This window comes from Labrus mixtus, chromosome 5, assembly GCF_963584025.1.
Source record: "Labrus mixtus chromosome 5, fLabMix1.1, whole genome shotgun sequence".
Classification (NCBI taxonomy): Eukaryota; Metazoa; Chordata; class Actinopteri; order Labriformes; family Labridae; genus Labrus; species Labrus mixtus.
In genome coordinates this window covers 27,142,422-27,160,535 of record NC_083616.1, presented here as the reverse complement: position 1 = coordinate 27,160,535, position 18,114 = coordinate 27,142,422, and the positions used below count along the sequence as shown (strand labels likewise).

General features: G+C 43.2%; 1 protein-coding gene across 2 annotated transcripts in view; it reads left to right on the top strand.

Moving 5' to 3' along the window:
* The window catches only part of snx2 (sorting nexin 2), a 36,941-nt gene extending 20,698 nt beyond the window's left edge, over positions 1-16,243 (top strand). For both annotated transcript variants that reach the window (XM_061039137.1, XM_061039138.1), the window contains 7 exons: positions 1,780-1,893; positions 2,936-3,029; positions 3,910-4,115; positions 5,162-5,305; positions 11,140-11,220; positions 12,650-12,721; positions 13,442-16,243. In XM_061039137.1, the coding sequence (XP_060895120.1) occupies positions 1,780-1,893; positions 2,936-3,029; positions 3,910-4,115; positions 5,162-5,305; positions 11,140-11,220; positions 12,650-12,721; positions 13,442-13,492 (762 nt within the window). In that variant the 3' untranslated portion in view covers positions 13,493-16,243. The remainder of the gene's footprint in view (positions 1-1,779; positions 1,894-2,935; positions 3,030-3,909; positions 4,116-5,161; positions 5,306-11,139; positions 11,221-12,649; positions 12,722-13,441) is intronic.
* The last annotated feature ends 1,871 nt before the right edge of the window (positions 16,244-18,114 follow it).

The window sequence follows — 18,114 nt, the reverse complement described above, 5'->3', positions numbered from 1 at the left end:
CACGTCCTCAAAACGAACGATGCTCCCCGTCTGTGTAATACTCTCCCTGACCACCTGAGGGCACCACAGTCTGAGGATGCTTCTAAAACGCTCTTTAACACAACATGTTGCTGCTGTTTTTAGTCAGGCTTGCAGCAAGCCCTGTGATTGGTCGTGCAGCTTCGATCTTGGCGCACATCCTTCCTTTTCTTCTACTCACCACTTTGTTCTTTTTTCCACTCTTTAGTTTGAGTTGTACTCAGATTGCTCTTGTGGTTAAAAGCCCTAAAGTTATAGATCGTGTCCGAGGTCGCAGTAAGAAGTTATTCAGATAAAACCTTCGAGGTGTGAACAGAAACATACGCGCAACCGACGAGTTGACTTCAAAGGGTTTGAGAGCGTTTGAATATCAACTCAGGACGATTTCAAACGGCTCAAACGTTTATTTTTAGAAATGATCAGGAGCGCATGTGTCTGTAGAAAGTCTTTGGCGCTGCTTTCAACGAGGAAAAAACAACAAACCGACCTCCAAACCAGGAAGGAAAAAAAACTCTGTCTGACTTTTCCGAGTCTTTATTTCTTTTTTCTGAAGAGCAGCAAAACGTCCCGACAAGGTCAAACCAGCGAGTCGAAACCTCCTGCAGCCGAGCCTCTAAAAACTCCTTCAGGGTTTAAGGGTCCGCTGCGTTTCCTGTTTCCTCGCTTTATTTATTTATCCACTCGGACTAAATCCTGTGTAACATTTCATCTTGTTGGTCCTCCTCCGCTTCATCTCTAAGCTAACCATTGGTGGGATTGTGTTGGGAAGGAGCCGGCGGTCTTTGGGTCCAGAATAAATGGCTTCGTGTCACAGATTTAACAGATGAATCACTCGGACGCTTGACCGAGCGTGTCGGCCGGTCTGGACCGCTTAATGAAACACAACCAGAGAAAGAAGAGAAGGGGGGGAGGGGGGGGCGCACCAGGAATTGAAAGCTATTTTAACCCCCCGCCTCCACTCATTTACCCCGGTCGCCGCTTTAGCGAGGGCCCCGGGGACCCGAGCCGTCCCCTTGCTGCTGCCGCTCCTGTTAAATGAGATTTAGAGGGGGGGGGGGGGGGGGGTAAATCAGCTCCAGCGTCACAGGAAAACCACCTACGTCTGATAAAAAAAGTAAACTTTTCCAAAATGAAGAAAAATGAGGCTGTTTGCAGACGGACGTCCGGCGGTGTTCAGAGTGACGGCGTGAAGAGCGGAGGTGGTTTCTGCACGTTAAGCGGTTTCATTCAAAGCGGGTGGAGCTGAAACGTGGGAGACATTACAATCGGAGAGGAGGAGAGAAAAGAGCGACAGCGGGGTGCGGCGTTTGGGCGAGGAGGAATGGAAGGAAATGCAGAGCAGGAAAAAAAGAACAGAAAAATAATTTAGAAAAAATTAGACGGGGGGGCGCCGGGGCCTAGTGGTTGGAGCGTGCGCCCCATGTGTAGATGCTAAAGTCCTTTAACACTGGTGGCTCCGGTTTGAGTCTCTCTCTCTCTCTCTCTCTCTCTCTCTCTCTCTCTGATTTCATGTCTCTTTTCATTCTCCTGTCTCAAAATAAAGCCAAGAAATAAATCTTTATTCTCGTATTCTGAATTTATCAAGATAAGAATCAAACTTGACATGAAATCAGGAGCAGATCAGACAAAAGGAGATTCATCATAAAAACCTCATAAAATATAAGAATAACTGAATGTATCTTGTTTTGTGTCTTCATCAGTGTCATTGCTTACACGGCTTGTTTGTTTGTTTGTTTGTTTGTTTGTTTGTTTGTTGTCTAGTTACCGCGGGCCGTCAGCACTCAGGCTCTGAGCAGCGCCGGACTCCTCCGGATGGTCAACAAGGCCGCTGAGGCCGTCAACAAGATGACCATCAAGATGAACGAGTCGGACGCTGTGAGTGAACGAGGGAAGGGAGGAAAAAGGGAAGGAAAGAAGAGGGGAGGAAAAAGGGGGGTTCATTAGGGATTGAGTAGCGAGGAAGAAAAGGAAAAAGGTTAAACCAGAGAGAGAAGGGAAGAAGATAGAAAACAGAAACTCGCTCAGGAAGGAGGAAGGAAGGAAGAGCTGAAGGGAGGTAAGAGAGAGATAGATGAAATAAGGACATAGAGAGGAGGAGGAAAGGAGAGAAAGTAAAGAGAAGTGAGGGGAGGACAAAAGGAAACAAGGAGGGAATGCAGGAAATAAATAAATGTTTGGAAGCAGGAAACAAATCGATGAAACGGGTAAAGGAAGCGGCGGGAAAGAAGAAGAAGAAGGGATAAAATAAGGAGGAGAAAGGATATAAGAAAGGCAGAACAGGGCAGGAGAAAAAGAAGGGGTTAAAGATAGGAAAAGAAGAAGTGAGTGAGGAAAAGTTCTGGTTTATTTAAGGTTCATTTAGTTATCATTGTTTAACAGAAGGACAGAATCATCCTGTTCTGACTGAATTCTTAATGTGTGTGTGTGTGTGTGTGTGTGTCTGTGTGTGTGTGTCTGTGTCTGTGTGTGTGTCTGTGTGTCTGTGTGTCTGTGTGTCTGTCTGTGTGTGTGTGTGTGTCTGTGTGTGTGTGTGTGTGTGTGTGTGTGTGTGTCTGTGTGTCTGTGTGTGTGTCTGTGTGTCTGTGTGTCTGTGTGTCTGTGTGTGTGTCTGTGTGTGTGTGTGTGTGTGTGTGTGTGTGTGTGTGTGTGTGTCTGTGTGTCTGTGTCTGTGTGTCTGTGTCTGTGTGTGTGTGTGTGTCTGTGTGTGTGTGTGTGTGTGTGTGTGTGTGTGTGTGTCTGTGTGTCTGTGTGTCTGTGTCTGTGTGTGTGTCTGTGTGTCTGTGTGTCTGTGTGTCTGTGTCTGTGTGTCTGTGTGTCTGTGTCTGTGTGTGTGTCTGTGTGTCTGTGTGTCTGTGTCTGTGTGTGTGTCTGTGTGTCTGTGTGTCTGTGTGTCTGTGTCTGTGTGTGTGTGTGTCAGTGGTTCGAGGAGAAGCAGCAGCATTTCGAGAATCTGGACGTTCAGCTGAGGAAGCTTCATATGAGCGTGGAGTCTCTGGTCTGTCACAGGAAAGGTACGAGACTCTCCGACTGATTCTTTTAAACTTTTTATCTCCTGATGAGATCAAAGTTTGAGCGGCTCATGTTGCCTCCAGATGATCAGGGGCAGTAGGTATTCAATTGTCCTGCTTACATAAAACTACGTGCATAGAAAACACCGTTTGTTTAGTGTCTCCAATCGTTAATGGGGATGTTAGCACCCCTAGTGGTAGTTTTCAGAACTGCAGGAGGTGCTTGAGATTGTTTAAGCTTTACTGTAAATAATCAGTCGTGTATAAAATAAGCGGCAACCTCCTGAGGATGAAGCCGATGCTGAAGTGTAAAATCCTGCAGTTCCTCAAGTGTCCACTAGAGGCTGGCTGCAGAAGCACAGGAAGTCACATACACACTCATTCTAAAAAGCCTGTTTTTACAGCAGAGATTAACATGTTTACAGCCTGGTTAAAAAAAAAAAAAAAACAGGTCTGATTAGCTCATGTCTCGATCGGCACACATGGGTGGTTACTATTTTAATGACTCATCCGTTTTAATTTGATGAAGGATAGGCGTTAATTACAATAAGACACGTAGTTGACTTGATTGACAGGTGGGCGCGGTGCAACAGTTTGTCAAGAAGCTTAAAACCCGCCTTAGCTCTCAGCCTGTCGTTAGGTTGACTGAAAGTTAGAAATGGGACCGATCCAATCTTATATCGGTATCATGTCCGATATTGATGTAATTAACGTATTCGATATCAGACTGACGGCGCCGACCCAGGTCAAAGGTCAAGGAAGATGGTTGGGTGCTTTAAACATTCTCAGCTTGCACTGTCTCACTTTGAAGGTGTTCAGACTGAACTGTAAGTATTATATTCAACCCCCGACTCTTCCGCTTGTCCCCTCGCCTCGTCTGCAGAGCTGTCGGTGAACACGGCGCAGTTCGCCAAGTCGGCGGCCATGTTGGGGAACAGCGAGGACCACACGGCTCTGTCCCGCGCTCTGTCCCAGCTCGCCGAGGTGGAGGAGAAGATCGACCAGCTGCACCAGGACCAGGCCAACGCGGACTTCCACCTCTTCTCCGAGCTACTGGGCGACTACGTCCGCCTCATCACCGCCGTCAAGGTGCGAGCACGCCTACTGGTTCACCTTGTTTTGACTAATACGAGCTGAGAGTTTAACTTCGAGCATTACGTCATCGGTGAAGTATCTTCATTAGACTTTATTACTTTAACCTCTCTGCTAAAGTACTGATCCAACCCGCTGTCTGAGCTGAACCCAACACCTGAGTCCAGGTCACACACCTGAGTCCAGGTCACACACCTGAGTCCTGTCGTAGAGAGGACTAGGGTCGTGTTGAGTTCACTTGTAGAAGGTGTTTATTTATAGAGAGCTACAGGGTGACGGGTCGCTGCTCCTTTTGAATCTTTATTTGAGCCAACCAGTTATCAGAAATGTCCTGATAAATGTGACGTGCTTTTTAAGATGCCCAACGCTCAAAGAATTAGATCATCCATCCATTATGGATGTCAAGGACACCTCAGCAGCTCTCAGGAAGTGACCTGGCACCTCTCACACTACCAGACTAATTTCCTGACTTGGTCAGCACCGGGCGTAAGGAACCAGCGACCCCTCTGGTTCCCAACCCAAGTCCCTACAGACTGAGCTTCTGCTGCCCGTCCCCTTCAGGGTCGCGGGGGGGGCTGGTGACGATTCCAGCTGTCATCTGGCGAAAGGCACACCCTGGACTGGCACCAGTCAATCACAAGGCTGGAAATAGATCAAATGTATTTAGATTTGTGGGGTAAAATCGCATGGTAACGTGCGATACGATCTACAATATGTGGCCCACGATGATGTCAATATCAGGTCATAACTGATCCAAGACAATCATCCAATGAAACATCACGATATCTGATTAACTGAAGGATATAAAACACCACAGACAGCGTTTTCAGCGATCAGGGCGGTTAGCTACCTCTGCGCTCGCTGCACTCTTAGCTAAAAGAAGTTCAACTTTTGGAAGAATTTAACTTCTCCCTCAACCACCAATCAAAATATTGAAGGTTCTGTGAAGAAGCTCGTCTTTGATGACAGTCCTGAGTACTTTGGTGTGTATTGAACCGTGTGTGTGTGTGTGTGTGTGTGTGTGTGTGTGTGTGTGCGCGCAGGGTGTGTTTGACCACCGTATGAAGACGTGGCAGAAGTGGCAGGACACTCAGATGCTGCTGCTGAAGAAACGAGAAGCTGAAGCCAAACTGCAGCACACCAACAAACCGGACAAGCTGCAGCAGGCCAAAGACGAGATCAAAGAGGTGAGACGACGAACAGACAAAGATCATTTTCTACACGAGGATTCAAAAACAAAGATTTATAACACAAGGGGTCGTCGTGACGTTTAAGAGTTCATTCAATCAGAAAGAAGATGGCTGAGCAATAATTAAAGACATACATGTAGAGGTGATCTGTAAGATGCAAAACAACATTTAGGATTCAGGACACTCGGGGCTGAAGTTGAAGTTCTATATGACTCTGGAGGAGCTCTGACAGCGCACATGTAACGCAGCATTGGCTCAGTATTTATCCTCAACATGATGCTTAAGTCAGGGAGGAGCATGTTACTCTACCTAAACGCTTATCTTGTGATTTGCAAAAATCTCTCTGTGAAACTTTTTGTTAAAATATGACTGAAGATTTAAGAGCGCCGGTAACGTAGTGATTAGTGCGCCTCACCCCATGTGCAGAGGCTGTGGTCCTCGAGGGCGGCCGGCCCGGGTTTGGGTCCGGCCTGTGACTCCTTTCCCTCCCGCATGCCTCTTAAAATAAAGACACAAGCACCGACTCTACACACTGTAAATGCTGTATTAATCTTTCTTTGTTTGGGTCTTTAAAAGGTCTCAAAACGTCTTCAGTTAGAATTTTAAAAGTGTGCAGGAACCCTGAAATATTTAAATTTTTATAAAAAAAATTTAAATCCGCTGCTACACGTTGAAACTCTAAATGACCTCTGCTGCTATCTGAGCCCATGTTTTTAGAAACACTCTGCTAGCACATGATAACTTTTAATTGACACTATGGTTCATAATTTAACGAGTGTAGAGACGATGATACACACCATATGGGTCTGAATCCAGCTTTATATAACGAGTGTAAATGATGCCCTCATCTCTGCCTCCTCTGTCTGAGGCTGCTGGCGCGTCCAGGCAGAGAAAACGAGCGCACCTTCACGGTTCACTCAAGTGAAAACGTTGTTTTCTTTGAGTCTGCAGACAAACTGAGAACGACAAACAAGAGCAGCAGAGAGCAGAAAAGTACTTTATTAGAGCGTCTGTTGAAGCTGTCACCACACAAATTCATCCTCTCTGTCAGGATAACACACACACACACACTCTCACAGCGTGGTCGGGGGTCTGGCGTTAAAGCCGAGGAGCTGTCAGATGTGTTGGGGGGGGGGGGGGGGGGGCGAGAACGGGGGGAGTTTTAGGGGGAGGCTGTCAGGAGCTGCAGACGAGGACAGATCGCAGTAGAGTTACAACCAACATTTATTCAGAGCCGACGAGAGTTTTGCCGCCTGTCAGGAGAGTTTTGGTTTCTCTCTCTCTCTCTCTCTCTTTCTCTCTCTCTCTCTCTCTCTCTCTCTCTCTCTCTCTCTCTCTCTCTGACATCAGCAACAGAAAACACAGCGGCTCTTTTTCTGCAGCCAAAAACACAGAAAACAGAGACGAGAGTTTTACTTCACGCGGCGGCTGCTGCTGCTGCTGCGGCTGACGGAGCTGAATCGTGGCGAGCAGCTGCTACACACACACACACACACACACACACACACACTCATCGTGTTAACAACCAAATAGGATCCGTTCACTCTGTAAACACATTTACAGTCTGTGAAGAAGTACGACAAGGCGACCTCAAGACAAGACGATTTAGTGAAGCGCTAACTTTAAAAAAAATAAACAACTTTATTTTGTACGAGCTCGAGATTCAAACAGGAAGTCAGGGGAGGGCGGACAAACCGGAGAGACGATTTAAAACAACATGAATAATTAACGGGAAATAAAACAGTGAAGAGTGAAAGAACAGCTGATAATCAAAACAAAAACTGTAAATAAAAAACAACCATTAACAGACTCCAAACCGAGTGTTAGTCTAAAGGCGGTGATTCAGCGGGCGCCGCTAGCCTAGTGGTTAGTTCACACGCCTCGTGTACGGAGGCTGTAGTCTTCAAAGTGGGCGGCCAGACTTGTGGCTCCTTTCCCGCATGTCATCCCCGTCTCTCTCTCTGTCTCTCTCTCTCTCTGGTTTCTGATTCTATCTACTGTCCTGAATAAAAAAAAAAATCTTAAAAAAAAAAAAAAAAGAAAAGTGAGCCTTCTTATGGACGCAATGTGTTTTCCAGGGTGGGACGGACACACTCAAATTTGTCACTCAACAGTAAGACCCCGAAGTGAAACCCTAAACAGATTGTGTCACTGGGAAGGAAAGGGACAGGAAGTCGTCAGGTTTTGTTGGATCACGTTTACGTTTACGTCAGTACACGACAAAAAAACCCCTCAAATCTCAGCTCGCTGTCAAACATGTTCAGGGCTGCGGAGAAGAACGTCCTGTTTGGGACAATAAAGTCAAAGTCTCAAAGTTTTCTCTTCAAACATATCTCAATATTTTTATCATGAGCTGTTTCTATCTGACAAGTCCAAACAAACATCGTATTTCAAGATAAATCTGCAAATGGGACAAGAACATTTGTCTTAAAATGAGATATCTCCATGTAAATGAGAAAGTACTTATTTAAAGACATTTGAGCGAATGTTCTCGTCCCTTTGGCAGATTTTTCTGGCTTCTTTAAACTAATTTAAGATGTATTTTTGTTTTTAATGTCTTGAACTAAGATGTTTGTTTGGACTTGTCAGATAAATATTTGAGATATTTTTGAAGAGAAATCAGACAAATACACCTGATGAGTTTCAGGTATCACTGGGTTTCTTAAAGATGATCACATGAAATTATGACGTTCTTCTCCAAAATCATGTCCGCCTTGTACAACTCCTGAAGATGAAGTTTTCCTCCTGTGCCTCTGAGGTTGTTCAGAGTCTCTGCTGTTGCATTATTAACCCACACTGCCCCCTGTGGGCCACCAGCAGGAACAGCACGGCCTCTGTGAGCCTGCTGCTGTCCCTCTCTCTGTGCTCAGGCTGAAGACAGGAGAATAAAAACAACTGATTCATGGAGTAAGGTAATTTAGACTCAGGGCTTTTTTAACGGATAGAATAAGGATATTAGGATATGTATGAATAATTCAAGATGTAATGAAATTAGCAGCATTTTAGTCTTAGTGGAATTGAGAGATCTAAATCTAAAGGAAACAGCTTTGAGAAGCACCTGAATGAGAAACAGAATGATGCATTCAAGGCACATTTCTATTCGTGACACACGGCTGATAAAAGGTGAAACGGAGGAACATTAAAAACTCTTCAAGCGAGGGTTAGAGAGATGAGGTCGCTGCGGTCTTTTCTGGTTTAACTTTTTTATTCTTGGCAGCAGTGCAAAACGTTTTCTAACTTCTAATTCAACTTTACTTTGCAGAGTTCATTCACTTGGAGAAAATCTGATTTAGCATTTTTGCTCTTACACATGTTCAGTGTTCTGTTAAAATTCACTTGGGAAATATATGGTACCAGACTAGTGCTCGGTTTTGGACACCCCTCTATTTGCCAGATATGAGAGCAGTTATCAGGTCAACAGGTGTTGCAGCGATGGAAGCGGGCAAGAGAAGAGGTTCAGATAGAAGTGATTGTACCCGACCTAAAAAGCCTCTGCATGTTTCTAATAAGCTCCACGAGCAGAAACGTGCTCAAACTAGGATCAATGTTGGAGATGCTTTTGAAAAATGGAGAGAGGTTAGAACACAGAAAGGTTTACAGACCGATGCAGAGCTGGATAAACACTGAAGCTTCAGTGTCCACCATATGGTGACCTGTGTGAGCATCGACTCTAGAGAGGAGGGGGGGGGGGGGGGGGGACAGCTCTCTGTAATGTTTAGAATTTAGACTGCAGTACCCATTTTAAACACTAGGGGTCAGAGTTACATACTGCTCCTTTAAACTGATGTATACGAGCAGGGCCTAAATAAAACAAGACACAAAGAATCAGACTTTTCAGCTTTTGTGACTTTACAAACCAGGAAGTTAGTTTAGTCTTACGGTGAGAGGAGAAGTTTGATTTCTGTCACAGTCTGAGGGAGGAGCTCTTTTTATTTTTGTCGGTGTTTTTTTTTTTCTTTGCTCATGTCACCGGATCTTCCTCTTTGGTTTTGGAAGCTCTGAACATTTTTTATTTTCCTGCCTCTTAAATTTTGTTGCGTTTTCCCCGCCATGCCTTCCTGCACCCAGGAGATTGAGGAGGTAGGACCTGCCCCGTCTGTCTGTCTGTGTGTCTGTCTGTCTGTCTGTCTGTCTGTGTGTCTGTCTGTCTGTGTGTGTGTCTGCAGCTCTGCGTCCACCTGCCTGTCTGCCTGCTTCACTCCTCTTCAGTTGCATTTTCCTCTCTGTCAGTATTTTCATAAAACGCTCACTCCTCGTTGGTTTTGGTGCTGTGTTTTGTTCCGGCTGTTAAAGCGTCACATGATCAGTCCCATGAATTGGTTTGTCGAAAAAGGTTTGTTTATTCAAATTTACCTTTGGACACAAGTTGTTTGTGAACCTCGGGGTTTCATTTGAGCCTGAAAGCTCGGTAACAGACGAACCTTTTCATGTGACACTTTTTGTTTTCATCACATCACTCACTCCAGTTTGAACATAATTAACCAGAAAGTTCAGTGAAGATGAATCTCATCATAAGATTTAAACGACTCATTTAACTTTGTGTTTGTTGTGTTTGTTCACTAAATATCAATAACTTCAACTAATCGACTTATCTGAAGTGTTCAGAGACATTCTCACAGGAGTGGAAAAGGATGCTCCACAAGTGGAATAGTTTGAAGGAGAGATGCACCGGTTAGGAATCTCCGGGCAGAAACCGATGTTTGAAATAACAATTTAGCCGATTACCGTCTCTGATACCGATGTTTGTTTCATGACTTCTCTGAAGCCAGTCGTAGTTTGACACAATAAATAAACATCGGGCACTGACATCGGCTAATGTCACATTATTTGTCGATGTGCTGAAGTCTGTCAACAGGGCCGATATCGATATGTCCAATACCGATGTTGAACCGATGCATCCCGAGTTTGAAGTTGAATAAAAATCAAATTTCTGCAACTCTGAATTGCCTAATGATTAATCAAGTAGGTATTTAAAAAATATTAAACAAAGAAGATGTTGGTTTGCTGCAGGGAAAGTGAATTGGTCACATCGTGCAGTTGTTGTCTAAAAAAACGTGACAAATAAATCTGATAATCTCTTGTCAGTTTAAATTGTTAAAATATGAACACAGGGGTTTGCTTTATTCTTTATTCTATTTATTTTGGCTAGGTCTGAACAAAACGTTAAGACGTTCTGAAAGTTGAGATCAAATATTTTTTTGGTTTTCTTTCAGCTTGCACTCAAAACAGTTCAAACTAAATGATGATCCTTTTAAACCCTCCTGTTGTTGAATTAAACCCCTAGTTGTTAATTTGATTTATTCACGACTGAAATGTGAACGGCCTTCTTTACAAAGTTCAAACTAAAGCTTACATCTAAAATCAGGACTTGACTTCACACGTTTCACAAGTTTGAGTGTCTCTAAACGAAGCTCTTCAGAAAGACAACAACAGGCTGTTTAGCTTTAATTATTCATCAGTTAGAGTTTATATTACATGGTCAATTAAGGATTCCCAGGACAGAAATGTAAACTCAGGTTTGAGGCTGATTTATCAAATGTAAAATGTCCATTCAACACATGTTTAGAGAGAAACACCAACAGTGTGAAATGTTCCAAATACAGATCTCAGGATCGTCATGTTGTTAACTGATTTAGAATTTTTTGATTAAGTGATACTTTAAAATCCAGGATCTGAGCGTTTGAAGAAAAACAACAACGAAGAGTTCAATCAGTGGAGAATTTATCCTTTAAATATTCATGAGGAGTAACTAAGTTTGTTTGCTCTGAAAATGTGGATTCAAAGTGCAGATTCTAAACAGAAAACTAAATGTTACTGTTTGTGTGTTTCAGCTGGAGGTGAAGGTCCAACAGGGAGAGAGAGACTTTGAGCAAATCTCTAAAACCATCCGCAAAGAAGTCAGCAGGTTTGAGGTGAGACGATGGATGATGGATGGATGGATGATGGATGGATGGATGATGGATGGATGATGGATAATGGATAATGGATAGATGGATGGATTGATGGATGGATGGATGATGGATGGATAGATGGATGGATTGATGGATGGATGATGGATGGATGGATGGATGATGGATGGATGGATGGATGGATGGATAATGGATGATGGATAGATGGATGATGGATTGATGGATGGATGGATTGATGGATGGATGATGGATGGATAGATGGATGGATGATGATGGATCGATAATGGATGATGGATTGATGGATGATGGATGGATAGATGGATGATGGATAGATGGATGGATGATGGATGGATGATGGATGGATGGATGGATGGATGATGGATGGATAGATGGATGGATGGATAGATGGATGGATAGATGGATGATGGATAGATGGATGGATGGATAATGGATAGATGATGGATGGCTAGATGGATGGATGGATGATGGATGGATGATAGATGGGTGGATGGATGATGGATGATGGATGGATGGATAGATGGATATGATGATGGATGGATGATGGATGGATGGATGGATGGAGGATGGATGGATGATGATGGATGATGGATGGATGATGATGGATGGATGGACGGACGGATGGATTGACAGAGACATGGATGGATGGATGATGGATGGATGATGGATGGAGGATGGCTGGATGATGGATGGATGGATGATGATGGATGATGGATGGATGATGGATGGATGGAGGATGGCTGGATGATGGATTGATGGATGATGATGGATGATGATGGATGATGATGGATGGACGGATGGATGGATTGACAGAGACATGGATGGATGGATGATGATGGATGGATGATGGATGGATGGATAGATGGATGGCTGGATGATGGATTGATGGATGATGATGGATGATGATGGATGATGGATGGACGGATGGATGGATTGACAGAGACATGGATGGATGGATGATGATGGATGATGATGGATAGATGGATGGAGGATGGCTGGATGATGATGATGATGGATGGACGGATGGATGGATTGACAGAGACATGGATGGATGATGATGGATGGATGGACGGATGGATGGATTGACAGAGACATGGATGGATGGATGGATGGATGGTTAGATATACAGATGGATGGACAGGTGAATGGATCATGGATGGATGGATTGTCAAATAGATGGACAGATGGATTATTAGCTGATAGATGATTGAATGGATTGGTTGATGGATGGATGGATGGATGGATGGACAGGTGAATATATGGATGGATGGATGGATGGATGGATGGACAGGTGAATATATGGATGGATGGTTAGATGTATAGATGGTCGAATGGATTGATGGATGGAAGAATGAATGATTACAAAATGATGTTGTATCTAAAATAACTTGACTTGTGTTTTCTTTATGAACAGAAAGAGAGAGTGAAGGACTTTAAAGCGATCATTATTAAATACCTGGAGTCACTGGTTCAGACACAACAGCAGGTAAACACAAACAAACTTTCATTTATTTGATATTTTATAACCTGAGTAGAGTTTAAGGAAGACAAATTACACAAGATGGAGACATGTTGAACTGAATATCAACACAGGTCTGATGTGGAGTTTAACGCCTCATCCTGCAGGGTGATGTTTTATTTTATACAACGATTATAAAAGCAGAAAATAGTGATAAAAAGTCAACATCAACAAACTCAACAAGTTCCACAAGTTATCTGAAACTAGAACATTCTATTCTCCTGTTGGTGTCCATGGTTACCGCAGAGCAGCTACTCTGCAGTATGAACCTTTGTTAAAAGAAATGAACTTTAACATGAAACCTTTGAAGTACGAGTCTGTTTTGATTCTGAGGTTTGAGATGATGAATACAAAGAAACTCAGTCAGCTGTAAATGTTCATTAAACGTACTCAGACGTCCTGGCTGAGGAGGCGGAGGGATACATGATGTGAAAAGTCCCAGGGAGTTATGTAAAATTTCTTGGTCCAAACTAACTAAAGAAATGAAGCCTCACATGTCAAAGCGACCTTTACTGAGATATGTTTGTGGATAAGACAATATTTATTTAACTCAGGGAACCTGTGAGTCAACACATAGAGTTGTGATCATGTTTAATGTGTTTTATATTTTATATGACTCACATTAAAAAAGCAAAAGTTCATTTTACAAAAGTAAATTCTGATGTTTTTTCTGTTTCTCTCCTTCAGCTGATTAAATACTGGGAGGCCTTCTTACCCGAGGCGAAGGCCATCTCATAGAGTCCACACAAACACAACAGACAGTCCTGACTGGCTCCGGTCAAACTACACTACCCATAATGCACCAGTCCCCCTCGGATCACCCTCTTCCTCCTCCTGTTAACGAAGAAGAGGAGCGACTCTTTCTGCAGTAAAAGAAAAAAAATCAACAGCGAAAACTCAGACTGACATCTTTTCTTCTTCTTCTTCTTCTTTCTGTCTGCTGAACTCTGTGATGCGTTCAAGTCCTGTGGGAATTATTAGCTTCTGCATTTTTGCACTCCATATAATGTTTGCTTCTGAGGGTGATCAGAATTAAGGGGGTCAGATTAAAACAAATGTGAAGTACGAGTTACAACGGGGGTAACTTTTAAATAAAATAAAAGACGTGTTGAATTTATGTTAATCCCATGCAACCTGAACGCAGCACGAGTCATGACCCTGGTGATGGTTTTTTTTTTTTCTGCACATAATTAGATTCTATTTGGTATGGTGTCCTTTTTAAACAACCACGTCGCTGTCATTTGTTTATCCCGACACGAGGGGAGCGGAGAAGAGGTGATGACGGTGGAAGAATCTCACTCTGTTAAAAACTGTTTATGTTGATTAACCTCCATTTCTCTCAACAAAAACAGATATCCATATTCAAAGGTAAAGACATATTATATTGTTTTCCCAATGAGTTCTCTCTTACAATGTATGGAAGCACATTGTCGCCAAAAAATATAGAAGTAAGAAGATTTAAAAAAGTAAATATTTAAAAATGTGCGTTCGCGATGTTGAAGAGATTTTGAAGCTCTGAAAAAAGTCAAAATTATGAGACACTGAATGTATATAAAAAAAAAATAGAGAGAGCTTTACTCATACCATCCAGCAACAGAGTCTGAAGCTCTCTGATTGGATGTGTCTTGCTGCAGTGTTCTCTGGGAAATGTAGTTCTGTTTTCTCTCCCAGTGCAGCTTCAACCTTTAGATTTCTTTCTGTGAAGCAGCGTGTGTCTTTGTGTTTTTTAAAAGCAGGATTATAACATTCAACTGGCTTTTTTTATTTTATTTTTACCTTTATTGAGCACTATCGGTTGCCATGGTAACAGCGCTAACATGCGGATCTTAATGGCGTATTAAGTTCACCTCTCAGTCGAACTATCCGAGCTGTTCCGGAGTCAGTTTGCAGAAGGACGACCGACTGCAGCCTTTGCTATTTTGTGTCTTGTACTTCCTGTCGCCTGTTCAGTCTCCTCGCTTCCTGGCATACCTGTCAAAATAAGAGCCTTTACTTTATACTTTGTTGCTGTATGACCGAAAAAGTGAAGGCAACACTTTCAGTTTCTGAACGTCTTTGAGCTGAAGAGAGCAGAGGAGGAAGAATCTCACCTCCTGATGTCGTTCACGGCAGGTTTTAAAACATTTCCAGGTCGTGAACGTTCTTTATTTCCTCTGTAGAGAATAACTAACGCCCCGTGTCCACCGAGCGCTTTTTTCTGAGCACCAGCGTCTTTTTAAAGATGTTTTCAATGAGTAGAGAGCGTTCTCAGCAGAAAGCGGCCGCCTGGAGAAAAAGCGCAGCGCCCCGGCAACTTTTCCTCTGAACGCTCCGCCTTTTTTATGCGACCGCTCCAAGCGCTCAAATCTTTCATCTTTTCAGAAAGGCGCTGTCGACGTTATCGGCGCCCTTTTCCAAATGTTTGATATTCCCCGTAGGTTTAACCTCCCACGGATCGTGTCTTGTACCCACGTCCTCCTCGCTCCGTGTCAGATCGGGTTAAAAAACAATCTCAAATATAGAACATGCAGTAAAAAGTAACGGAGCGGTGTCGGTCAAACAGCGGCCGATGTCGACAAACTGTTGTCATGGAGACAGGACGGACGAACGATCCAACCGAATATTTGTGTTACACAAAATCTAACCATTCAAGGCAGACCAGCAACTCCTCAGTTCTGCAAGATAAAAATGTCAATAGAAAAAACACTAACATCTTTAAGGGGACGTAGTCGGTAACGTTTGTGAACTGAATCCCGGTGTCTTTCTTCCTCCTCCTGGTTTCCCTCAAAGAAAAGACTTTGACGGTTTGAAATCTGTCCGTTGAAGTTTCGGAATCAAGCGGCTCGTTAGCATCTTTAAATATTTAATTCTCGCAGCTGGTGATGCTAACATGCTGAGTTCGCTGCAGATGAAGGGTTTTCCTGTATAAACAGACTGAAGTGGAGTCAGATTTCAGAGCGTCCGAGTGTCGATGTGAGTGATTGACAGGTGACAGAGTGAGTGTGTGTGTCCGTCCAGAGAGCAGCCTCAGACTGTGAGGGTTATTTTTTACCGGCTGTGTCTCTTCATGTTGATCAGTGTGAGGGCTGCGGTTCAGTTATGAAACCGTTCTTGATTTTTGTGTCGTTGAATTTAAAGCACATTTCATTTTTTTTTTTTTTAAATCCTGAATCTTTAAAAAAAATTGTTTCCATCTTTTCATGGATTAAAATATTTAAATGATCCTTTTCTTTTCCTTTTAATCTCTCGACCCGACTCTTCACTCTTCAATCATATAAGACTGTAAGTGTTGATTGCTTCCTTTTTTGTTTTGTTTTCCGTCTTTCTGCCGCCTGATGATGTGCAATGGTTGAGAACTTTCAGTTTGATTTGATTTTTATTTTCACAGATGATGAAATGCTTTTCTCTGAGCAGTTTTTTTTAAAGCTCTTTTGGTTTTGACGTGACATTCCTGCAGCTGAGCAGACGTTTCAGAATTGAATTACAATAAAGGAATGTATCTCATCTATAGTCGGTCTGGATTTTAATGATTCTTCTTCTGCATCTTGTTTTAAAGCCATTACACACAGGGAGGGTCACTTGGAGATTCATAGGTCTTTTAGAAACTCATCTTCTTACCACCTTAATATTGATTAAGTGTCCACATATTTTACAAAATCCACTTCACCATGTTTCTCTCACACTAACATGTGTCTCTAGTCTGTCTACAAACCCCCCAATGAAGAGAAAAGTCCATCCTCTCCGTCTTCTGCCTGCTCCACTTTTCAGAAAATGTGTGCTCAAACAGGCCGTTTGGAGATTTTTCCCTTCATGACATCACAAAGGGCAGTAACCCCTCCCCCAGGTGGGTGACACTCCCACAGTCAGGTGTTTGTTGCAGACTCCCGGTACATTTACATCTAAGTTATTACGTGGTATTAGTTTTAAATATTCTGTTCTCTCCCTCCCTTTAGTAAGTCCTTTTTTAAAATTCAGAATCCTGCCCTGAAGAGCCCAATAAAAACACTCATTATAGTAAGAATCAGACGCTCCTCACTTAGTTTGTGCTCAGAAATGTTGTTCTGCTCCGATGTGATGCTTTCTGCTACTGAAGATTAGAAACAGTGTAACACCACCAGAGATAACGGGAAGCTGATCTTTAGCTGCGCACCTGGCCGTCACCGCTGTATCCGTTCACTGGGAAGTTTGTCTCTTATCCAGCTTCTTTTTCTTTTGTCCGAGGACTCTGTCAGAGCCTCAAAGTGATAATCAGAGAGTCGAGACTGGAAAGCGTTCACTTAGAGTGTCAGGAGGCTTCACATGAGCTCTGAATATATTACACACACACACACACACACACACGCGCGCTGATCATACAGGCCGAGTGCTGTCAGGAAGGAGCCGTGCGTTACTTTGCATCGTGGCTGTCACACCATCGACTAGCTGTCATCGTCAGGCTGCAGGTTTCTGTGGAAGACGAACAAATTCATGAATCTGACTTTATTAAGAGACGCCAGAGCAATGTTCAGCCTGTGTGTGTGTGTGTGTGTGTGTGTGTGTGTGTGTGTGTGTGTGTGTGTGTGTGTGTGTGTGTGTGTGTGTGTGTGTGTGTGTGTGTGTGTGTGTGTGTGTGTGTGTGTGTGTGTGTGTGTGTGTGTGTGTGTGTGTGTGTGTGTGTGTGTGTGTGTGTGTGTGTGTGTGTGTGTGTGTGTGTGTGTGTGTGTGCGTGCACAGCAGACTACTTTCCAAAGCTAAGTAACGCGGTAACATGCTCGACAAACATCCTGAAACATGATTCTACTTTGACATAAAAAAAAACCATCAACCGTCCGGTCACACTGCTGGAATCGTTGGTGGATTTCTGGTTTGTCGTGTTCAAATGTGCAAATCATCAGAATCACAGCAGCATTACATTAGGTTTTAATTTCAGAAAATGTAATCATGTGATTATCCTCGTTTCCACTGGAGGAACTTTACCCCAGAACTACGGTCTTTTTGAAGAACTTTGTGCGTTTCCACCAAATCTACCAGGGTAGAAATGTAGTTCTGGGGTAGAAGATCTACCCCTAAAAAAGACCCTGATAGGGCTTATGCACTTTCTAAAGGTCCAGAGACTTCTGAGAACAGGGCAATAGTGAATCTTAGAGATCAGTCCTCTCTGAGTTCAGGATGGTTCAGTGGTTTTAAATCATTTCCACTTTCTCTGATATATCATTTTTTAATAGCTTGTGGTAATTATTCTTTACGTCTCTAGATGTTCCTCCCGTCCCCGTTCATGCCTCATCGTTTATACTAACCAGCTCACAGTCCTGCTGTCTCTCTCGGGGTTGAGAGTAATGTCGGTAAAGCTGCATCCTTAACCTCCCACTATCACTTAAACTGAAGAGTAATGGTGCCTGCAC